The 25,031-nt window shown below is 39.5% G+C and overlaps 1 protein-coding gene across 1 annotated transcript; it reads left to right on the top strand.

Annotated features, from left to right (window-relative positions):
• Nucleotides 1-11,737: 11,737 nt before the first annotated feature.
• KLRB1 (killer cell lectin like receptor B1) lies at nt 11,738-24,299 on the top strand. The gene is made up of 6 exons (XM_055118440.1): nt 11,738-11,816; nt 14,730-14,834; nt 15,846-15,908; nt 20,317-20,444; nt 20,883-20,998; nt 24,152-24,299. Exons 1-6 carry the CDS (start codon nt 11,738-11,740, stop codon nt 24,297-24,299), a joined length of 639 nt encoding a protein of 212 aa, XP_054974415.1.
• Nucleotides 24,300-25,031: the final 732 nt, after the last annotated feature.

Genomic DNA, 25,031 nt, shown 5'->3' with positions numbered 1-25,031 from the left:
TGGACATCATGGTTTGCAATACAGATACTGAGAGGCTATCACGTTTGATCCTTTATCTACATTCAGCACACATCTCCCACCCTGAACAATACCGCCCATCATCATTGACTAGTGATTACTTCTCTATTCCAGTTGCCATCTCCTTCAACCCATGAGGGAGGCTTCCAACTATGGATCAATATTCCTGGCTCTTTTGTCTACTGTCTTGGGTGTCAGTGTCATGTTATTTTATATTCCACATATGAGGGCAGTCATTCGATGTATGTCCCACTTTTTCTGACTCATTTCACTTAACATAATACTCTTCATGACTATCCACTTATAAGCAAATTTTATGACTTCATCTCTCCTAACAACTGCATAGAACTCCATTGTGTAGAGGTACCAAAGTTTCTTTAACCAGTCGTCTGTTCTCGCACACTTGAGTTGTTTCTAGATCTTGGTATTGTGAACAGTGCTGTAATGGACACACAGGCCCAGATGTCATTCCTACTGTGCTTTTTTGCACCCTCAGGATATATTCCCAGAAGTGCTATTGCAAGGTCACATGGAAGCTTAATTTCTAGTTTTTTAAGGAACACCCATATTGTTTTCCAAAAAGGCAGGACCAGTCAGAATTCCTACCAACAATGAAAAAGGGTCCCTTCTCCCCCTCATCTGTCCCAGCAATGGTTGTTCTTGTTCTTTTTGATGTGTGCCAGTCTCTGTGGCGTGAGATGATATCTCATTGTTGCTTTGATTTGCATCTGCCTGATGATTAGTGATGTAGAGCATTTTTTTTATGTGCCTTTTAACCATTTGTATTTCTTTTTAGAGAAAACTTTATGTTCATTTCTTCTCCCAATTTCTTGATGGGCTTGGAGGGTTTTGTTTTTTGTACAATTATGCTAACACTTTGTATAGCCTGTATATTAATCCATTGTCAGATTAGTATTTGGGTAAATATTCTTTCCCATTCTGTGGGCTCTCTCTATATTTTGGTCACTGTTTCTTGTGAAGTGCAGAAGCTTCTTAGTTTAATGTAGTCCCATTTGTTTATGTTTATTTCCACTTGCATTGGTCAATGGTCTTTTATCCTTAAAAATGCTTTTAGCTTCAATATCATGGTGGATTCTGCCTACATTTTCCTCCACGTACCTTATGGATTCATGTCTGATACTGAGGTCTTTAATCCATTTGATCTGACTTTGTGCCTGGCATTAGACAAAGGTCAAAGTTCATTTTTTTTGCAGGTAGCTATCCAGTTTTCCCAGCATGACTTGTTGAAGAGGCTTTCCTTGTTCCACATCACATTTCTTGTTCATTGTTCAAAGATTAAGTGATAATATATTTGAGAATCTGTGATAGAATATTCTACTCTGTTCCATAGGTCTTCAGGTCTGTTTCTAGTCCAATAACATGTTGGGAAACTACATTTTTTTTAATTTATTTTTTTATTAGTGAAATACCATGAGTTGCAGTTACAAACTTATGAACTTTCATGTTTGCATTTTGTTTATATTCCTCCAATAGTGCCCAGTCACCTCCACCAATGTTCCCAGTATCCCTCCCACCCTCCCACCCCATCCCCCTCACCCGACCCCATCTCTGTGGCAGGGCATTCGCTTTTGTTCTCTTTCTCCTTTTGGGTGTTGTGGTTTGCAACAGAGGCACTGTGTGGCCATTGTGTTTGGTCTATATTCTATTTTCAGCGTGCATCTCCCATCCTGTGTGGGTCCTCAAACCACACTTTATCTGGTGTTCCCCTCTCTGAGTGAGCTGCCCCTTCCTCCAGCATGTGGGGCCAGCTTCCAAGCCTTGGAGCCAACCTCCTGGTACTTATCTCTACTATTCTTGGGTGTTAGTCTCCTATTCTGTTATTTTATTTTATATTCCACAGATGAGTGCAATCTTTCTATGTCTGTCTCTCTCTCTCTCTCTGATTCATTTCACTTAGCATGATACTTTCCATGTTGATTCACTTATATACAAAGGTCATGACTTCATCTTTTCTAACAGCACCATAGTATTCCATTGTGTAAATGTACCAAAGTTTCTTTAACCAGTCATCTGTTCTCGGGCACTCGGGTTTTTTCCAGATTCTGGCTATTGTAAACAGTGCTGCAATGAACATTCAAGTGCAGATGTCATTTCGACTGTACTTTTTTGCTCTCCGGGATATATTCCCAGAAGTGATATTGCTGTGTCAAATGGGAGCTCAATTTCTAATTTTTCGAGAAGCGACCATACTGTTTCCAAAAGGGCTCAAACAGTCAGCATTCCCACCAGCAGTGTAGGAGGGACCCTTTCTCCCCACATCCACGACAACAACGGTTGCTTTTGTTCTTTTGGATGTGGGCCAGTCTCTGTGGTGTGAGGTGGTATCTCATAGTTGTTTTGATCTGCATCTCTCTCATGATTAATGATGAAGAGCACTTTTCATGTCCTTTTTTGCCATTCATATTTCTTGCTTGAGAAAATTTCTGTTCATTTCCATCTCCCATTTTTTGATGGGATTGGAAGTTTTCTTCTTGTAGATTCCAACCAGTGCCTTGTATATCCTTGATATCAGCCCCTTATCTGATGGGTATTGGGTGAATATTCTTTCTCATTTTGTATATTGTCTTTGTATTTTGGTCACTGTATCTTTTGCAGTGCAGAAGCTTCTTAGTTTAATATAGTACCAGTTATTTATCTCTGTTTCCACTTGGTTGGTCAGTGGCATGTCATCTTTGAATATACCAATAGTTTCAATGTCGTGGAGAGTTTCGCCAACCTTGTCTTCAATGAACCTTATGGGTTGTGGTCTGATGTTGAGGTCTTTAATCCATTTTGATCTGAATTTTGTGCATGGTGATAGGTCGAGATCTAAACGCATTTTTTTACAAGTCGTTGTCCAGTTATGCTAGCACCATTTATTGAAGAGGCTTTCTTTGCTCCACTTCACATTTCTTGCACCCTTATCAAAGATTAGATGTTCATGCAATTGGGGTTGTGTGTAGGGATATTCCACCCTGTTCCGTTGGTCTGCGGATCTGCCTTTGGAAAAGTACCATGCTGTTTTGATTATCAACGCTTTATAGTATAGTTTGAGGTTGGGGAGGGTGATGATGCCTCCCATCGTCCTTTTCCCAAGAATTGCTTTAGCTATTCGTGGGCGTTTATTGTTCCATATGAATTTCAGAAGTGTTTACTCCATTTCTTTGAAGTTTCTCATGGGTATCCTTATAGGGATCGCATTGAATCTGTACAGTGCTTTGGAGAGTATTGCCATTTTGACAATGTTCATTCTTCCTATCCATGAGCAGGGTATATGTTTCCATTTCCTCGTGTCCTCTTTTATTTAATTGATTAGCATTTTGTAGTTTTCTTTGTAGAGATCCTTAACCTCTTTAGTTAGGCTGATTCCAAGGTACTTGATTTTTTTGGGGCACGATTGTGAAGGAGATTTTTTTTTTTATGTCACTTTCCTCTGTTTCATGATTTGCGTATAGGAAGGCCATGGATTTAGGGGTATTGATTTTATAACCTGCAACTTTACTGTACAAGTCTATTGTTTCTAAGAGTTTCATGGTAGAGGTTTTGGGTTTCTCTAGGTATAGTATCATATCATCTGCGAATAGTGAGAGCTTGATTTCTTCCTTCCCTATCTGTATGCCCTTAATGTCTTTTTCTTGCCTAATTGCTATTGCAAGAACTTCCAGTATTATTTTAAACAGAAGTGGTGAGAGTGGACATCCTTGTCTTGTCCCTGATCGTAGAGGGAAGGTCCTAAGTTTTTCTCCATTGAGGATGATGCTTGCCATGGGAAACTATATTTTTAACCTAATACCAAATAACAACCATATGCTACTGTACAAGTTCTATCAAATGTGTTCTATCGGTGTAACATGAGTTAAAGCAACCATCCAAGGGGTCACACTGAACAGTGCTCAGGCACTGCTCCCAACACTGTGTTCAGGGCTTGCTCCTGGAGGTGCTCTGGGGACCATAAAGGTGGCATGAATTGAGCCCGAGTCCTCTATGCACAAGATGCATTCAGCCCATTGATTCATCTCTGCAGCCCAAGATAAAACGTTTAAAGAAGAAAGTTAATTTGTTCAGCTTTAAAGTTAATTTCAGAGCCCCCATCTATGCTCTCATCTACCGAATGAGGTGGATAAGGGTTTCCTTTCTCCCTGGTTGTTTTTGAGGATGAAAGTCTATTGCATGTACATGCTAGCCTACTGACTCATTGCCATGGGCACATTCTCAATCAACATCCTTCTCTTGGGGTAGCCTCCTGGATCATGTTACCTAACTCAGGAGAGGGAGAACCTTTCAGGGAACCTCTTCTGTTACCATGTAAGTTGACCCAATTCTGAAAATTGCCACTTGCCTGGGAAAATAAATATTTACTGGAAAAAATATCATGCAGGATGAGTAGAACAAATATTGGTTTTGTCTTTTCCTGTTACCCACATGACTCAAGGGAAAGGAAGACTGTGTAAATTTTCTCTCCTCCCCTCCCCTCCCCTCCCCTCCCCTCCCCTCCCCCTCCCCTCCCCTCCCCTCTCCTCCCCTCTCCTCCCCTCCCCTCCCCTCCCCTCCCCTCCCCTCCCCTCCCCTCCCATCCCCTCCCGTCCCTCCTCTTCTCTTCTCTTCTCTTCTCTTCTTCTCTTCTCTTCTCTTCTCTTCTCTTCTCTTCTCTTCTCTTCTCTTCTCTTCTCTTCTCTTCTCTCTCTCTTCTCTTCTCTTCTCTTCTCTTCTCTTCTCTTCTCTTCTCTTCTCTTCTCTTCTCTTCTCTTCTCTTCTCTTCTCTTCTCTTCTCTTCTCTTCTCTTTTCTCTTCTCTTCTCTTCTCTTCCCTTCCCTTCTTTTCTTTTCTTTCCTTTTCTTTTAACTTCTATGGTGTCAGGGAAAGAACTTGGGGACTCACAAAGCAATTGCTCTACTGTTAAGTCTCATCCCTCTACCTGTGCATGAATTTTAGAAATAGTAGGTATGCTGTTTAAATTTTCAAGCTGGTTAAAATAATAAAGTGAGTTAACATTAGTCTGATGACTAAATTAATGAGTAGATCATATGAAAAGCCATGGTATAATGTTTATGCCAAGGCAGCATCAGATACTTGTGAATGTCTATTAATATACTTCTGGTGACTGACATGCTAGGGCCAAAGTGGTGTTAGGAAATCAGTGTTGTTAAAACCCTTTCTGGCTCCAGCAACCACACTGAACAGCTACCCGTCTAAAAATAAGTCACTTGAAATCCAACCATTGCTATAGAAAATAATAAAAGAAATCAGCTCAAAGAAGAGGGTTTTCGTCTTGGAGCCTAGTCTCTTAAACTCTGAAACATGACTCCAAATGGAGGCTCTTTAGATGACCTCAGTAAAACAAACTTGCCATTCGGGTTGCAGAACCTAAGAGCTGATGAACACCACTTGGATTTCCAACCTCTCTCCCCCCTCACTAGTGACTTGTGTGCATTAATAACTGAATGTGGGGAGGTGTCATGGAAAAAACATCAGTTTACAGCTCACTAGTTATTTCCTGCTATTTCTCTATAGAAACCTTTATAGGGCAAGAGAGATAGAACAAACCATAAGGCTTTTGCCTTCGATGTGGCCAACCCGGGTTCAATCCCCAGTATCCCATACGGTCCGCTGGGCCAAGAGTTAAGTCTGAGTGAATAACCAGGAGTAAGATCTGAGGGTAGCCAGTGTGACCCCAAAACAAAAAGAAAAGTAAGATCTTTGCTTGTGAAGTTGCAGACCCCTTGTTGCTGTTTTCAGGACATTAGGTCACCTATTGGTTCGTTCCATATGAAAAAGTTCTTTCTGTCTTTCACTTGATCTCTTCCCCCCCAGCCCCCCCGCAGGCCCTCACTTGATCTCTTGTTTGAATGGTCTTTGAACTTCAGGACAATGAGAACATTAGGTTACATATCCATCCACTTAACTACGTAATTCTGGAAGTGTTGTAGGTGAGTGCAAAAGTGTAAAAAGGGGTCAAAGAGTGGGAGGAAGAAATTACAGTGGAGAGTGCTGCCACCTTCTCGCATGCCATGCTAAAGCTTGCAGGTGTCCAGGGGCATCAGTACTGGGGGAGTCTGCACAAGCTTCTGTATGTGTAGACATTAAGGTCCTCCCAGGCTGATAGAAGGTTTGAACCTAAGAGCTGCTTGATCTGCATGACACAGGGGCTGCTCCTTTCCCCTGAGTTTTGGAGAGCATAGTTCTCAGGATGGGGAGAAGTTTTGTTTTGTTTTTTACAAGAAAATGAGTGAGTCCAGATATCCACTCAGGATTTTTAGTTCATTGACATTTTTTTAAGAACAAAAGGAGTTTCCGGAGAAGACAAAGAGTGAAGTCAATAGTTTTCTTTAGGGTATGTGAGAAAAGGTGAGTCCTGGAAACTGAAGTTAGGAAGAGTGTGGCCCCGCACTCTGCTCCAGGCTGTTTCACATGGGGTGCCCGGGGAGGGGGGAGGGTGAGAGCCACCCCCGCCCCAAGGGACTCAGCTCGAGAAGCCAAAAACCTCCACAACCCAACAGCCACCATGCTCAAGGCCGTTCCTCGTGCTCTGAGGCCGAGGCTCACATATGAGTAAACATATTCCTGGACCATGCAACCTCAAAAGCAGCCATGTGACACATCATAAAACACTCCTTACCCATTCTCCATAATTACCATACCACATTTGATGGGATTCAGAGAGTAGGCCACAAATCATAGAGGGAAACATATGTATGTATATATATATATATATGCATATATACATATTTTCAGATATATGTACCAAAGCTCACATCACCCAAACTTTAACAACATGTTAGTGATATCCTATAGAATGTCTTAATGGCTCCTGCCAAAATAGAACAGTCTTCACACTTCTTTATAAGCATGTTCAGCAGTTCTTCATAACAGACAATATGAAATATATTATTTCAGTTGTGTTTTGGGACAGGGATTGGGGTTTGGGATGGAAACATCCTGAATTTGGTGGTGGGAATGTGTAATGGTGGTGGGATTGGTGTTTGAATATTAAATGTAATCAAGTATTGTAAACTAACTTATAAAACTAAACAATTTTTTAAAAAAGTAATGTGGAGTAATGTCCAATTCAATCAGCTTAATCAATGAGTGAATAAAGAGCAGTGCTTCTACATTATAATAAAAAATAAAAATTAATAAATTAATAAATAATTTATTTAAAAAAAAAGAATAGTGTGGCCACTCCAGAAAGTGGTGTGCAGGTGCTGCTATTGCAAAACTGCTTACACAGGCATTTTCTGAGCTGCTGTGACTCGGGGCTTTGGGTGATATTGCATTTAGCAATGATATTATTAAGAAAAAGGCACTGAGGTCTTCATTCAGTCCTTATGTTCCGTTCCACTGATTCCTCTCCTGAGATAAACGCTTCTTTGAGTTTGGACTGGTGTCTTCAGTCTGGAGCTGAAGGCTGGAAGTAGGAATTCCTTTCAGCTGGTATATTGATTTTATGACTACTCATTCCCACAAGTCACTGTCGCCAACAAGCCACCCCTACCGCCACGTTAACGCCGTCCTGGTGGGGAAAGCGCAGGGATGACTGAATTGGAGAGAGCAGCTTTATTGGCAGTACACTCACTTGGGGTTGGGGGGAGATATACACCAGCACCAGGTGGAGAATAGGGTCAAAGAGAAGGAGTAGGAGTTCTGGTTTAACGGAGTGACATGACTTTTTAGAGATATTCTGGAGGCTTTCAGTAAACATATATTTTCTTGAATGAGACCAGTGAACACATGCATTTGAGGGAAACTCCACACATTTCATGTACAGAATATAGCAGAGACCATTATGGTGTTGGGTGTTTCAATGCGATAATGTAGATGAAGAAAACGAGAGCTCAAGAAGTTCCTAGCTGTGGAGACTCCACTGGAGGTCCTGGATCCTATCAGGCAAAGTGTTCTATAGCTCTGCTTTGGTCTGATCAGGGCAATAGAAAGCAAGAGGCAGCTTGGTCCAGAGAGAAGCATGTCTACACTGTAAGGCTCAGGCTAGTCTGTTTCAGCTTTTAACTCCAGAGAGTTCTACATATTTTAGACCTCTAAATCAGGGGAATGGGGGAAGGAGTAAACGGGGAAGTTACTAAAAGCTCAACATTGACAACTTTAGGGTGTAGTTCAGGCTTCATACCCTGTGAAGTTTAGTGTTCATTTAAAATAAAGCACAAGTAAGTAAAAAAAATCTCATACATGAATGGTGGTTTCCTCACGACTTCATATATGATGTAAAATAACAAAACATTCTCAATTATCTTTTTTAAAATATAGATGTTCTGCCTGCATTAATCATCAGAGTCACACCTATGGTGCTCAGGGGCCATTCAGGGCCAGGGATTGACCTCAGGTCTTGTCATGCAAGGTACATGCTCTGCTTCTTGGGCATTTTCATTGCAATGACACTTTTTCATTAGTGAAAGATGAACCACGGATGCTGTTCAACAGGTCAGGGCACCTGCTTTGCATGCAGGTGTCCCCAGATTCTGTCCCAGCACCAGTGGGAGTGCCCTGAGCATTGCTGGAAGACAATCATGCACAGAGCTGGGTGGAGCTCCAGAACACCACTGGGTATGCAATAACACCAAATGACTCTTAGGATAATTTGTTTATAAAATTTATAATGATCTACATTGGCAGTTAAGCCACAAACTCTGTGCCTGCCATGGCCCACACCTCCTAAGCCCTCTTAACACCATTGACACATCAACTCAGCAGATGAGTGTAATCTCACTTGATGAAGAGATTGTGTGACTCACATACCAAAAACTGTGAGATTACATATTTACCATAGAGCAGAATTTCCTGATAGGTTTTCTTCTGAATAAAATCATAATCTGAGATGAACCCCAGTTTTCACCTAAATTTCAGTTTCTATCCATGAAACAAAACATTTTCACAGGAGCTGTGGTATCCAACATCATGTTCCTGGGGTCATTCTCATCAACATCGGGTGAAGGGTCAGAATCTTGCTTCAGACTCTTCAGAGAGGGAGAGTTCCAGAGACAGGCAGATGCAACCCCAGGGCATTAAAGGGGTGCAGGTTTGCTGACCATGTCCTGGAAGCTCACCCAAGTACAGCTGAGAAACTTGTCACCTAAAGCAATTTCTTCCACCTGTCCCCACAGGCACTGCCAATGCCTCAAGTGCCAAACCCACAGTTTCCCCCTCTCTGTGACAGGCTCTTTCTGTGCATTTGCAAGAGTTGGCAACCAGAGTAAGTGTGAACTGAGAGAGCTTGTGAGAAGAAAGCAAGCCAAGGAGTGGGGAGGAGAGAGTAGCCACAAAGGAGCTATTGAACACTTTTGTGGAATGGCCAGTTTGCCAAAGCAGCCCAGTGTGGGGTCAGACACAAAGATTTATTGTTGAAATAGTATAGAATATTAATTTACTATACAGAAGAGTTTGTTTGTATTTGTTCTAATGTTAGAAGGTTCAGTTGATAGTTAGAATTCTTTAATTTTATGTTTTAAAATGCTTATGTTAATAAGCAGAAATTCAGTTTAAATACCCCCCTCTCTCTTTCTCTCTCTTTCTCTCTCTTTCACACACACACAAAAACATACATACACATACCCATACAAATACACACACACTCACAGTCATATTTTTCGGCCACATAAAACCACTCGCCTGAAGTAAAGGTGGAAATTCATTAGGACTCCTCATGGTCTGATTCTTACTTTCATCTACCACAACCCTTGTCCCTCAAATATTCATATATTCCAATCCTTCCCCTACTGCTTTGAAGTGACACTTTGGAGACAGAATCTTTAGCAAGGCAATGAAGTTCAAATGAGGGATCAGAGTGGCCCTAATTCAATGTCTGGTGTGCTTATAAGCTGAGGAGATTAGTGATGAGATACGCACAGGGAAGATGGCATGACAATATGGAAAAAGAGCAATATGCAAGCCACGGAGAGAAGTCTCAGACAAAATCAACATGATGATGTGTAATAATAATTCTAGCCACTGCATTTTTGGAAAGTAATTAGGTTTTAAGTCTTCAACACTGGTATGGCAGGCCTTATAATTAGATAGGAGACTTGTGATATTTTTCTAGGGCATCAGTAGGAAGCATTGAATAATAAGAGATGGTCTATCACACACTAACTCTTGTCTTCAATATATATCTCGGTAATTTATTCTCTGGTATTACAAAACTAGTTATGATTCAAAGGGAAGATTTTATTTAACAATAAAACACATAGAGTGATAATAGCACATTAAAATAATGTATGTTCAGTGTGTAAAACTGCCAAGAATCTAGAGGGAGAAATATGATGTATCCCTTATAAAAGCCTAAGATACTGAGACACTAACACACAGAATTGGATACTTAAGTAGTATAACTGAAAAGGAAAAAGAATAGAAGATAGACAGCAGAAATTGTCAAAAAGGGAGTTCTCCAATAATTAGAATCTTATTTCTCTGAACCACATCCAACATCCTAATGTGGTCTTTGTTTTGATTTGTCTTTCTGACACTATGTAGCTGTCTGAAAACATGAAGTCATGAAATTTGCATATAAGTGGATCAACATGGAAAGTATCATGCTGAGTGAAATGAGTCAGGAAGAACGAGACAGATATAGAAAGATCGCACTCATATGTGGAATATAAAGTAGCTGAGAGGTACAAGCTTATAATATTGCGATTCCTGACAGACATTTCTCTGGATTTAGTTACTAAAATACAGAAATCCAAAACTATGCTGCTGCTAGTGTGGCCTCCTGACCTCATATCTCTTCATTCTCAGCAATGGAAAACAAATTACCAAATGCTTTCTTTTCAGCAGATTGACTTTAGGGGGGAGAAACTCCAAATCAATAATAGTGAATTTTTTTGTTGAAATATTGAATGTAATCAAAGTAAAGTGAAAGTAAGGTGAAATTTACCAGTTACACATGCGGGGTGGGGGGCTGGGGGTTGGGGGGAGGGGGGAGGTATATCGTGATTCTTGGTGGTGGAATATGTGCACTGGTGAAGGAATGGGTGTTTGAACATTGTATAACTGAGACTTTAACCTGAAAGCTTTGTAACTTTCCACATGGTGAATCAATAAAAGAATTTTAAAAAAAGGTGATCAAATAAATTCATTCATATATTTTGAATACCTTACTTGTGAATTCTCATGAGGTTACTACTCATGAGTATATAGTAAGATTTAATAATAATACTCCTTTATGATAAAAGAATTTTGTAGTAAGAAACTAAGTGATCCCCTGATATATTTCAGTTGACTTAAAGACATTTTATCTTGGCTTCTGCGCTTTGAGAGACCCAATAAATCGGCACTCTCAATAAACTTTTCTTTTTGTCTTGTCCTGACCTCAAGAAAGGAACTCAAAGTGATGGTTAAACAGACAAACAACAAATAACCCCCACAAGAATTTTGTTAAACACCCAAGCACTGCCAGGAGTAATTCCTGAGTGCAAAGCCAGGAGTTACACCTGAGCATCTCTGGGTGTGACCCAAAAAAAAGCAAAAAATAAATAAATAAATAAAAAAACAACACATCAGTTCATTAAAGTGGTGCCCAGACTTAGTGGACACTCAAGCAGATTCTATCATTAATTTAAGGAGGTGATGTACAGAGGTGATGTACCAGTGGGTGGGGATACCAAGTGAGAACAAGGAGTTTCAGACTGGGCACTTCCTTTCACAGATCTTGAGTCCGAGAACTGGAGTGTGTTCTTCTAAGCAAGTTTACTGCTATGTTTTTTTGTTTGTGATGGACCAGGCAACATATGTTAATTCAAACCCACGTAGGAATTCTGGCCTTGAAAGTTCATCTCCATCTCCTCCTCAGAGTAAGTGCTTTAAGTTTTCTTTGCTCTTAGTACAGTTCTCAGGTTAGGTTTGATCTCCTAAATTTATGAATTTAAATCATTGTTACAAAGGTGAGCAGTAGGGGCTGGAGCAATACTACAGTGGGTAGGGCTCTGACTGCACGCAGCCTACTCGGGTTTGATCTCAAGAATCCCACATCGTTCCCCAAGTCCACCAGGAGTGATCCCTGAGCAAAGAGGCAGGAGTAAGTCCTGACCATGGCTGGATGTGGTATGGCCCAAAAATAATAAATAAAAATAAAGATGACCAACAGCCTTATATTAATATTATGCACATCTAGCATAAATGTCTCTAGATAAAATGTACAGAAAAGAACACAACTTTTAGATTTTTTTATTGATATCGCTGTTGAAAGTAAATTTCACTTCTTTTGATGAACCATGGATAGAATATTGTGAAAAAATATTTTATATGCATGAACAGAGGAATACTTTAGACATAACTTTTAGGGAAACACTGGTCACTTTCTTTAATAATAAGCATCTTCTAAGAGTTTGTTTTTCTCATAGGCGTTAGACTCTGGGTATCTTTTCCTATTTCCCACCTCCCAAGGACTGTCTCAATATCACGACCTTGAAACTAATGGATGATCTGTTTCCTGCCATAAGTTTTTATCTCATGTAGCTACCCCAAATTACATCTCTATAGAATAATTTTGGAAATGGAAACTCCTAATTGAATGTATTAATAGAAGAGACCAAGAGCAACTGTTATGAACTGGATTGCACTCTTAATTACTGGAGACAATAGAAAAATGTTCTGGAGCATAAAAGAAAATAAAGGACAACATTTTGATGTATGATACTAAAAATTTAACAAGTGATTAAAAGAATGTGAACATTTATTTTAAGAAATACTAGAAAAATATAGAAAGAAAAATAATATCAAAAATTATTTATATGTTATATATAAGTAATCTGACATTAGAGGACTAGACTTTTGCTTATAAACACCTTTGACACTAAAAATAGTTTAGAAGTTACAATTATAATAGATACAACATATTACAAACAAATGGGAACACAGGGGGCATTAGTACTATATAATAGGTATAGGAGCTATTTAAACACCTCAAGTAGAAAACCGGGAGTGTACTTTATCAGAATAATTCCAATCAGAGCTAATAGAACTTTGGAAATTGTGGTCCAATGTTATACAAGACTTTTATCAGTACCTTCTCTTTTTTTATTTCCTCTACAAAATTCAGGTTTTGAAGGATATCTAGAAGCAAAGAATCAAAATGTTGGTAGATAAATTGATAAAATGATCAAAATGTGATTCATTTATTTTCATTAATATACTTATTTTGGGCTGGAGCGATAGCACAGCGGTAGGGCATTCGCCTTTCACGTGGTGGACTCATGTTCGATTCCTCCGCCCCTCTTGGAGAGCCCGGCAAGCTACCGAGATTATGGAGCCCGCACGGTAGAGCCGGGCAAGCTACCCATGCGTATTGGATATGCCAAAGACAGTAACAATAAGTCTCTCAATGAGAGACATTACTGGTGCTCGCTGGAACAAATCGATGAACAACGGGATGACAGTGACAGTGATGCTTAAGGATATTTTTTTAAGTATTTTTTTAAGTATATTTAAGTATACTTCATTTAAGTATACTTCATTTAAGTATACTTAAATATACTTAATTAAGTATACTTAAATATACTTAAAGTATATTTAAGTATATTTTTAAGTATATTTTTAAGTATATATTTTAAGTATATTATTTAATGATCTCATTAATGATCTTATTTTATTAATATATTCTTCTCATGAATATGAGCTGTCACTGTCATCCTGTTGCTCATCGATGTGCTCAAGCAGGCACCAGTAATGTCTCCATTGTGAGACTTGTTGTTACTGTTTTTGGCATATTGAATACACCACGGGTAGCTTGTCAGGATCTGCCATGGGGGCGAGATACTCTCAGTAGCTTGCCAGGCTCTCTGAGAGGGGCAGAGGAAACTTCCTTGTTGTAGACTTGACTTTTGAGTCACATCAGGCTGTGCTCAGAGGTTATACTCACTGGTTTTTGAGGAAAGGAGTGATTTTCAGAATTGATCTCAAAAGTGCTTTAGTCTTTTGAGTTATTTCCCCACAACCACACAAGAAATACTCTTACAAGTCTAACACAGTTTTGGCCCAAGTTGGAAATGATGGTTCTAGAAAACAATAAAACAGAAGAATTCATTTTGAAGAGTAGAATTATATAGATCATAAAAAGTAATCCTTGGCAAAGAATAAAACCTCAAAAGCATATCTAAAATTAATAAAGATCTTTCTTTTGAGGTGATGGTTTTTTCAAGTAGTGCTTGGGAGATACAGGGCCCCATTAGTGATTCTCAGCTCGAAAGGCTGCTATTCAATAAAAAGGCATCAAGAGGGTACTGCCTCTGGGCCCTGTGATGCTGGGATTTTCTGGGCAACTCTGGAAGCCCTCAGGGAGTTTCCAGAGCTAGCCCAGCTCTGGAAACTCTATAATGCTAGGGACAGAACCAAGGATAAGATCTAGACAGGCACCTTAATCCCTGTACTTCCCTTCCAGCTTCTAAAAGCCTTCATTTTTTAGAGAATTTTCTTTGACGCAGTTCCTATAATAACTCATGTGATTCATTTTTGTGTACAACTTAAAAATACCATCTTTGTGTGTTACTTGATTCTTGGAGCAACTGTTCATGCATAAAAAAATATAAATATTTGATTCAATCAATGAGAAAGTTTTCAATTAGATCTAAGAATCATCTTGTGAGACTCAAAAGAAGACTCATAAGTGTTGTAGACTGTGACCAGTTGTTCACTATGATCCTAACAATCTTCTTTTTGAACCAGATGAACCCAATGCATTAACCATTGACATTTTCTTAACTTCCCAGATATCTGCCAAAGTTTGTGCAAGCACCAATTTCAACTGAAATTTGGCTGTGCTTTGATTATTATTATTATTATTATCCTGTTTGCAATCAGGTTTAGTGTTTCAGGTAAGTGATTAAAGACCTCTTTTTTTTAAAAGAATATTTACTCTAACTTTGTCACAAACAGAGCATCAAAATATAATTTGGGCTCCCTAAACTTAGTGGAAGATTAATGAGATAAAACTAGAGATGATGATTTAGTGATACTGAGAGCCCATCAGTTTGCAAAGTTCAGTCTTTCGTTTTTCTTCCTGATTTTCCTGATGTTCTTCATAATTCACATGTATTCCAAGAACTTCAAACATCACTAGGTGTTAGTACAACAGGCAGGGTGCTTCACATGAACAACAGTCAATTCGGATTTTATCCCTGACACCACATAAGGCCCTCTCAGCCCTTTAGAAGTGACCTGTGTGTGCAGAACCAGGAGTAATCCTAAGCACCACTAGTTATATTTCCCACATTTCCATCCTGAACCCACAAGAAAAGCAGGAGAAAAACTCAATAAAACAAACAAACAAACAAACAAAAAAAAAAAAAACCAGTTCCATTATGGACAGGTTTTTTAAAAAATATTTTCCGTTCCAAACTGCATCAAGAAATCTCTCCTGTGGGATATGCATTATATACAGTCTCACATGGTAAACTACTATAAGCAGTTTAAAAGTGTAACTGATGATTCAAAATTCTTCTATTTAGCAGAAGACATGGAACATCAAAAAATAATTTGGGCACCCTAAACTTAGTGGAACATCAATGAGATAACACTAGAGGACAATGATTTAGTGATACTGAGAGTCCATCAGTTTGCTAACTTCAGTCTTTCATTTTTATTCCTAATTCTTCTAATGTTCTTCATAGAATGAAGAATTCTATGTCTGCATGAGCTCACTGGTCCCATGATTTTTCTTTTCCCTGTAATCCGTCTTCTAACTAGATCTTCTTAACAACAGTGCTATTACTGTTATTTTTCTTCATATTCAAGCTTAAGATCACTTATTTTCCTAAATTGATTAATACACTCATTTCACCTAGCGTTTAAACATTTAATCATAACCATTTTTCCTTATTTCCTAGTCACGTTAAGACAAAAATCATCAATGGAAAAACATGTTCTAGAGAGCAGGAAGAACACAACAGGTAATTCTGTGACTGTGTTTCTTAAGAGGAGCAACTGGCACTGGTGCATGTCATGTAATTCTTTAATTAGGGTCATAACAGGGCTTGGTTAAGATGATACCAAACCTGTGATTTCCTGTTTCACAAAACGGGGATATGCAAAGCATGTATGACATTTCACGGGGTTCTACAGCTAGCAGTAGTGACACTGTGAATTGCACATGAGCTGTGTGACTTCAGAGTCTATGATATCTTTTGGTCAAAAGGGTGGTGCAGGGTGGAGGGGGCACTTCCGAGTAGTGCTTAGAGAGCTTGAGGGAAAGATTTAGCAATACTGGGACAACGGGGTTGGATGGATGGTTCTGTGTTGGGGCCTGGCAGTGAGGGACACGGATCATCCCATCTGGAGGTACATAGAGAGCTCTAGAACCATACCCTCTGGTGTTCAAGGAATGTATGGTTCCAAGCACTGAGTTCAGGGCCTTGTACATGTACCCCTGGCCCCTGAACATCTCCTAGAACTCACAGAGCCTGTGATATTGACCAGCAGTGTTTGGTATCTCATGAAAAGCAGCTGCCAGCATATTCAATAGCTAATAGTCAAGAATCAAGTTGAAAGTAAATTAGATGTACAGTAGGGTACTTGATGATTTTAATAGACATAATAAATGTAGTTAAAGTTTGTCTGAATTAATGAATAGAACTCAAAATTAATTCTGTAATCTGATTGCACATTGTTGAGATATTAATCTTGCCATAGCAAGCAGTGTCTGTTTGTATAGACACTACATTGAATGACTCTAAGAGTATATATGATTTGTGTGATCATTATTACTGAGGAAGAATTTATTTTTGAATTTTTTAAATTATTTTATTTTATAAAGTAGTTCACCATATTTTATTACATTTAATATTCAAACAGCAATCCCACCACCATTACACCTTCCCACCACCATATTTCAGATGTTTCCATCCCAAACCCCAATCCCAGCCCCGAAGTAGAACCAAAATAATACGTTTTGTATTGTTTGTTATGAAAATCTGCTGAGAATGCTAGAAAAAAGTATCCTTAGAGTAAGGAGTGTGAGGATTTTTATATTTCATCCAGGGGGGCCATTAAGCCATTCTGTAAGAAATCGCTAACATGTTGTTAATGCTTGAGCCTTGTATGTTTTATATATATATATATATACATATACATATACATATATATCTGTAAGAAAATGTATACTTCCCTCTAAGTTTGGTTGCCTCCTATTTTGAACCCTGTCTAATGTGGTGCAGTAATCCTGGAGTATGGGTAGAGTGTTTGGTTTGAAGTATAGCGCGGTCTATGAATAAATGCACTTGTGAGTGAGGCTCTGCCCCAGCGTGTGGGGAGAGACTGTGAGTGTGGCGGCATCTGAGTTGTGGAAGTTTTCAGCTGCTGGGACTGGGTCCCTTGGGGTGGGGAGGGGTCTCACCCGCCCCACTCTGGGGCGCCCTGAGTGAAACAGCCTGGCTCGGGGTATGGTGGCATGGTTATGAAGGCATCATTTGCTCCCTTCCAGGAGAAAAGTACATGCAATCTCTAAAGAGGAAAGATTTTTAAAATAGAAAACCCTTCAGAAAATGCTACACACTCACACACACACACACACACATCTCTCTCACACACACACTGATACACACACATTATCTTACACACAGTTAGACACTGATACACACATATTTCACACACAGACACACTGATATAAACAAACATGCACATATATATATGTGTGTGTATATATATGTATATGTATATATAGACATAAAACCAAAAATCGCCAAAAAGATTGTTCAATGGATCACGTAAAATAAATATATATAATGTAATATGACAATTAGAGATTTATGATTTTTCTGTCATGGCATATGTCATTAATTTAGGAAATGAAATGTTTTTGTTTTTCAGGATGTTTTTTATAACTGTTCATAAGATCATTTTATTTTTTAATTTATTTTTATTTTTTTGTTCAGTTAATTTTTTTATTTAGTCATAAAATTACAAAGTCATTCATGGTTGGGTTGTTTTTCATTTTGAATGTGCCAGCAGAGAGCTGACTGAGTTTGTTCATAAAAGTAGAGGAGGTCCTGGATGGAAAGTTCCCTTACCAGTTGGCCACAGCAGCCACCAGGACAACTTAATCCCAATTGATCTGCTCAGGCTGTGCATTAGCCCCGTCTCCAAGAATACAGGGGAAACTCTTGGTCTTTGACTGAACAAATCAAAGTCTCCTGGATCTAGAAAAAGATGTTGCTTCTGCTGGAAGAAATAGGTTCGTTGTGTTCTTGGAGGAAAGATTCAGTGAGGAGGAAAAGTTGAATTCTGAGGTTCCTGCTGGATGGAAGGGTGGTACCTTTGGGGCTGGAGAGACTGTACAGTGGGTAGGTTGCTTATCTTGCACATGACCAACTAAGTTCAATCCAAGGCACCACATATAGTCCTCCAAACACAACCAAGAATAATTCCCAAGGTTTTATTTTATTTTGTTTTATTTTATTTAGTTAGTTAGTTGTTAAATCACCACGAGATACAGTTACAAAGCTTTCATGTTTGAGTTTTAGTCAAACAATGATCGAACACCCATCCTCCACCAGTGCACATTTTCCACCACCAATGTCCCCAGTATCCCCCCAAATACACATCCCACCCATCCCCCTGCCACTATGGCAGACAATTTTCCCCACACCTTCTCTTTACTTTGGGGCATTATGGTTTAGAATACAGATACTGACTTTCAGCACACATCTCCATTCTCGAGCACTCTCTCCAACCATCATTGACTTAGCGATGCCTTCTCTATTCCAGCTGCCTTCTCCCCCAGCTCATGAGGCAGGCTACCAACCATAATTCCCAAGTTTGAAGTAACCCCTGAGCATTGCCATGTATATTCCCAAACTAAAATAAAACAAAAAGAACAATAAAACCTGGAAAAGTGGATGTAGGGTCAGTCCTGCTGTGCCTCAGCTTTTTGTCTTTGTGGCAGAAAGAATTTAAGGACAAGTCAGTGTAAGTAATAGGAGAGACATTTATTAAAGAAATAAAACACACCTGATGTGGGGATGGAAGCACTCAAGGGGAAGTTACCAGATTTGGAGGTCAAGGAGTTTTAAGGAACAAGCTAAGGAGCAGAATATGGAAACGCAGGTAGCAGGAGAAGCATGACCAGAGTGGGGCTAAAATTTCACATGTAATAAAAACAACGTGCTTATTCATGTGTTGCATGCATCATTAGCATGTAATTATGCATCCACGGAGGGGCAGCATGTAAACTCAGATGTATCTGGAGATTAACGAGGAGAGAGGAGAAGTCATGTCAGGGATCTCCTCCCTGAGCCTGTCCCAGCAGCTGGCTCTCTGTCAGGAAGGTGAAACCACCAACTGCCGCTGGGTTGCTCCTGGTTAGCCCCCAGCCAGTCCTTCTTGCTCCCTGAGGTGGATTCCCACACTACCTCGGCTTCAGCAGATGTTCTAACTGAACATTCTTGAGTGGTTTGCCTACAGATGCCCACATCATAGGAGTGTGAGTGGTGAGTTTAAGGGAACTCGGCAGGAGATTCGACTCCCCCCACCAGATCCAACCCTCTGCTCTGTCGGCGTCTTCAATGGAAGACGTGACTGTTCCCATTACTGATCATCTTTCTTATGCTAATATCCTACAGCTTCAATTATGTTCTATAGAAATGACCAATCATTTATAACTTTGATACAAGTTAAAAGTAGGTTTCAACACCCTAAAAATTACAATAAATTCTTGAGTTTTCTAAGAAATGTGCAAGGTGAAAGCTGACTGTGCCATATCACGAATGGCTGCCCAGGGCCTGCAGAGGAGACTTCTGAGCAAGCTCAAGCCTTGCATCTACGAGGTCCCGAGTTGGCTTTTGTTTCTTTGTTTATTAGTTGGCTTTAGGATCATACTCAGCAGTGCTCAGGGACTTACTCCTGACTTTGTGCTCAGGGATCACTCCTTGCAGGCTCGAGGGATCTTTTGGGATGCCAAGTGAGTTGAATGGGGGGCTGGAGAGATAGCACAGCGGGTAGGGCGTTTGCCTTGTACACGGCCAACCCGGGTTCAAATCCCAGCATCCCATATGGTCCCCTGAGCACGGCCAGGGGTAATTCCTGAGTGCAGAGCCAGGAAGTAACCCCTGTGCATCGCCAGGTGTGACCCAAAAAGCAAAAAAAAAAAAAAGTGGGTTGAATGGAAGGCATGTACCCTAAACACTTGCTGTCATGCTGACCTGAGGTCCTGAGTTTTATTCCGGACTGGCAGAGAAAAAAAATCAAAGCAAGCCTGTGTATGTATGATTAGTTACAGTGGAAAGGACGGAACACAAGTGTAACTCATACTTGTATTTATTTCTTCTCTAATTTAAGAGCGCCCCCCTCTGTTAACTTGCGCAGAACCGTGGAGACAGCAAGGACAGAAATGCTTGACTTTTTCATCCACATCAGACTCTTGGAAGGCCAGTCGATCCCACTGTTCTGGAAACGGATCCACGCTACTGCTTATTCAGGATGAGAAGGAACTGGTAAATAATAAAATGAAATACTAGAATAAAATTAGTTCTTGTTTTTTTTTTTTTTTGGCTTTTAGGGTCACATCCGGAGTGCAAGACAAATGCCTTCTCTTCTGTGCTATCACTTCAGCCCCTAGAATTAGTTCTTCCTCCTAACTAGAACAAAACCTTCAGATCTTGTTAAAGGCAGTGGGACTTTAATGTCAAGAATTCTTTATTCTAAGTTACTACATAGACAAGTAAACAAATAATGGTATAATTTTATGAATATAACCATTTAAATACAGATAAATAAAGAAATTTCACAAAGGAGAAACAATCCTGATGGTGAATTTAGAAAAGCTTCATAGAGAAGTGATGTCTGAATGGGTTTTTAGATAATTAGCAGATTTATGCACACTATAAATAAATATAAAGATTCAATATTTATACATTTCTTATTTAATTTAGAATGAGATACAAAAGACTATGAAAGGGACAGGAAAAGTATTTTGGATTGGACTATCATTTTCATCATCAGAGAAGAAGTGGAAATGGATTAATGATTCTCTTTTAAATTCTACTGGGTGAGTACTAGAGGTGTTATGCAAATATTCCACTTAGAACAGGATTACATGGAAAGACAGCAACATTGTTATTGAAGACTGAGTTTCCTAATTTTAATTAAGCCTAGAAATTTTCAAGAAGTTTAGGCTAGACTGAGCAGAACAATGTTTCTTGTGTTCACTAAATATTTCATGTAAAAAAATAAGTCCTTTATAACAATACTCTTTCATTTGCTTTATTCATTTATCTATTTTCATTGAATCACTGTGAGATAGACCCTTACAAAGCTGTTCATGATTGGGTTTCAGTCCTACAGTGTTCCAACACCCGTCCCTCCACCAGTGTACATTTCCCAGCACCAGTGTCTCCAGATTCACTCCCATCACCCCCGACCACCCACACCCTGCCGCCTCTATGGCAGGCGCTTTCCTTCTGTCTGTCTGTCTGTCTGTCTATCTGTCTGTCTGTCAGTCTGTCTTTCTCTCTCCACATTTGTTTGTTTGAATTATTTACAGGATCCAAACCCAGAAGCACTGGGGACCTAGGGCTACTCCCAGCTCTGCTTGGCACAGTGATGCATACTTAAAGGTCTCATGCTTGGGCCCAGTGATGGACACTGAGGCCCCGCAGAGCCCTGACCACTGGGTGTACACCTGGCAGTGCTGGACTGTGGGAGGGCATGCAGTGCCAGGGATCAAACTCAGGGTATGTGTGCCACCTATTGAACTATTTTCCCATTCTAATAGCATTTATTTATATTTTCAAAGTTGTTTAAAGAGATGATGAATCTAATATCTTTGAAAGGAAGATAATACATTCTTTTTAAAAATATTCTAATTGTAAACTACTTAGAATTTCTTCAGCAGCATTTTTCAAACCATGAAGCATGTGCTTTAGTGATTATAACCAGTACTGGAAAGCCAGGGATAAAAGTTTGTGGTAGAGCATTGACTTACATGAATGACTTAATATAGTTTTATAAATTACAGTTTATATAATTGTATATGAATGGTTACAAATTTTAACCATTTAGACAATAAAAGTTTAAAAATTAAATATCAGGAAAGAGCGAGACCTAGAGAGAAAGAGGGGATAGAGAAAGAGAGAGAGAGGGAGTAAGAGAGAGGGAGTAAGAGAGAGAGAGAGAGAAGAAATTCCCTGCCACAGAGACAGGCTGCGAGAGCTGATGGGAGGGAAACTGGGACACTGGAGCTGGCAAAAGTGCATTGGAAGAGGGATGGGTGTGTAAACACTGTATGAATGAAACCCAATCATGAACAGCTTTGTAAGGGTCTATCATACACTGATTCAATAAAAAAAAGGAATAATGATAAAAGAAAAAAGAAAAGAAAGAGAAAATCTCAGGAGCATATTCAAGTTTATATAACATGCAAAAAATGAAATATTGAAAAGTATTAACTGTAGGAATAAATGTTGAATGATGAGTTAGTTCTGACACTGAGCGTTATACTAAACTACTTTCTCTGACATTGTTTGATTCTTATACTAAACTACTTTCTTAAACTCATTATCAAAACTCTAAGATAAAGGTTATTTTAAAAGAGGTTTTATGAGCTAGAATAAATTTTAAAAGACAAATATACACATTTTATTAAGCAAACGTGATCCTGATATTGAATGCTTTCTGGTGATTCTTGTTTGTACTTTACTTCCTTATCAATTTAACTCCAGCAATAACTTATTTTTCTGTTTTCATATATACTCAGGTTTAATTTGGATCTATTAAGTTTATTGTCTGCATATAGATTTTTATTACTTGGTTTCTTATAGATGTTCATTTTATTTACTTTCCCAAAAAAATTGGATGCCTATATAGTGTCAATGAGCTCCAATATTGATAAAGCAGGTTTGAGAAATTCAATTTGATATCCCATATAGTCTGAGGATCTAAATAATGTTTTGAGGTTCTGTGGAAAACTGTGCAATGGCTAAAGCATATGGAATACTCTCTGACTTCCATCTGATCCCAAAGTCACATACCCACCACCCCACACTTAAAGCTCCCAGAGGGTGGTTCTTGCTGCGGACCTGGTGATTCCTAGCACTGTAGATTTGAGCAGCACCATACTTGCAAACTGAAATGGTGTTCTTATAGAGATGGTAGTTATCAGGTAAACCTGGATGGCATCAGGTTATAGTAGAACAGTATCAGCTGAACTCTGATTTTACTATTTATGCATTCAGCCGTGGGGTTCAGTTAACAAAACACAGAAGATGAAGCCAAGAGTTTTCTCAAGATTGCTTTGGGGACTGAGTGAGATGCAGCCAAGAAGCAGTCAGAGGTCTTTTCTGGGAGGCCTGGAGCCGTGAAGGGTTCCTGGAACGGCAGTCATGGCTTCAGTCCAGTGAGGACTAGAAAGTTACCTTGAAAATGGAAAAAAGGCTCAGGGGGTGGAGAGATCACAAACAGGGAGCTTGGCGATGGTCCAGTGAAGACAAGCTCTGTATGAGACTGTGAAAGTTCATCGTGGGTCTGTTTGACACCTAAAATGAGTCTGACACTCATCCCATCCGCACACCAAACTCTAAACCTGCCTCTTTACTATTGTCTGTCTCTCCTCTCAGGCTGCCTGCAGTGACACACCACACCCGTGCTTGACTGAGACTAATAAAATACTGAAGCAGACACCAGCCATCTGCCTCATGAGTGGAGGAAAAGGAAGCTCTGAGGACACAAGATAGAAACAGAGCTTCTCTTGCTAGCTGAATCCCAACTCTCTGGAACTGCGTATACACCCCCCTGATATACTTGTTCCATCACCAAAGACACTTTCTCTGACTATGCCACTCACACATGCATCCTCTCTAATCATCTCTGGTTTTCTCCTTTCATTTGCAAACACTGACACGGCTGAATTTAGTGACTTTTTATAAGTCAGGTTACCGTTCCTAGTTTCCTACGTTTCTCTTTTTATGTTTCTACTATAGTGGAACTTTCCCACAGAGATGAACTTGTAAATTCCATAAATTGACATGACAAGTACAGGAAAAACTTGTCCTGTACTATTCATGAATCTGCACTTGGTTACACTTGGATAGTGCTAACTATCCCATGTTTCCCGAAAGTTGTCAGATAAGGAGATGAGGAGAATATAGAAGGAAACCACTAGCACTTTTCTTGAGAAAACTGAAATTTCTCTTGTCCTCCACAGCCTGAAAATTTTGGGTGATGCTACGGAAAACAGCTGTGCTTCCATTACAAATAAGAAAATTATATCTGAGAACTGCGATGCAGAAATTAAGTTTATCTGCCAAAAGGAATTATATCCTGTCAGCAATGAAGTGTTTTCTAATTCCTAGCTATCCACCTTAGTCTCTACAATCTATTGGAGTTGTTGCAATATGTATGGTCAACATTATGGATCCACGTTGTGGTGCCAAGTGGACACACACTGAGAGTACTACAACTATGTGAATCTTGCCCAGTTTCACATCTGACCTGTCAATTAGTACCAGAGGACTCAGATAAAAAACACCTAGCAAATAAAGAAAATTTTAATCAATTGTTCATTCACTTCTGACTTTTTTTCTCATGTCTTTCTGCCTCAGAAGAATTACATGTTTTCCTCTCCTCTGAAATGCAATCGTACTTTACTATGTCATAATAAGAAATTTTATGTTTTTATAGACATGTTTAAGTTTTATATATGCAAGGCTGGTATCATTTCTCTCCTGGGTGGGGTTGGACAAATACAAAGATAGAGCAATGAGAGCAAGAAAAGAAAAGTTCCAACATATTTTATATAGTCAGCTGGGAAGAGCAACCAGAATAGAAGAGTAACTATTTTTTGTGGGAATGATTCAGAGGGGGCTGGAGCGATACCACAGCAGTTGGGCTTTCGCCTTTCATGCAGCCAACCCGTGTTCGATTCCTCCGCTCCTCTCGGAGAGCCCGGCAAGCTACCGAGAGTATGGAGCTCTCACGGCAGAGCCCGTGCATATTGGATATGCCAAAAACAGTAACAATAAGTCTCTCAATGAGAGACGTTACTGGTGCCCGCTCGAACAAATTGATGAGCAACGGGATGACAG

Source organism: Sorex araneus, chromosome 10, assembly GCF_027595985.1.
Source record: "Sorex araneus isolate mSorAra2 chromosome 10, mSorAra2.pri, whole genome shotgun sequence".
NCBI lineage: Eukaryota > Metazoa > Chordata > Mammalia > Eulipotyphla > Soricidae > Sorex > Sorex araneus.
The sequence above is the reverse complement of the archived record's forward strand: the minus strand, read 5'-3'. Positions and strand labels throughout refer to the sequence as shown.

Coding starts and splice junctions, on each gene's coding strand:
- KLRB1 (XM_055118440.1), top strand. CDS start 11,738: ATGGACCAGGCAACATATGTTAATTCAAACCCACGTAGGAATTCTGGC. Junction 20,445..20,882: donor TTCAGGATGAGAAGGAACTG/GTAAATAATAAA, acceptor TATTTAATTTAG/AATGAGATACAAAAGACTAT. Junction 20,999..24,151: donor TCTCTTTTAAATTCTACTGG/GTGAGTACTAGA, acceptor TGTCCTCCACAG/CCTGAAAATTTTGGGTGATG.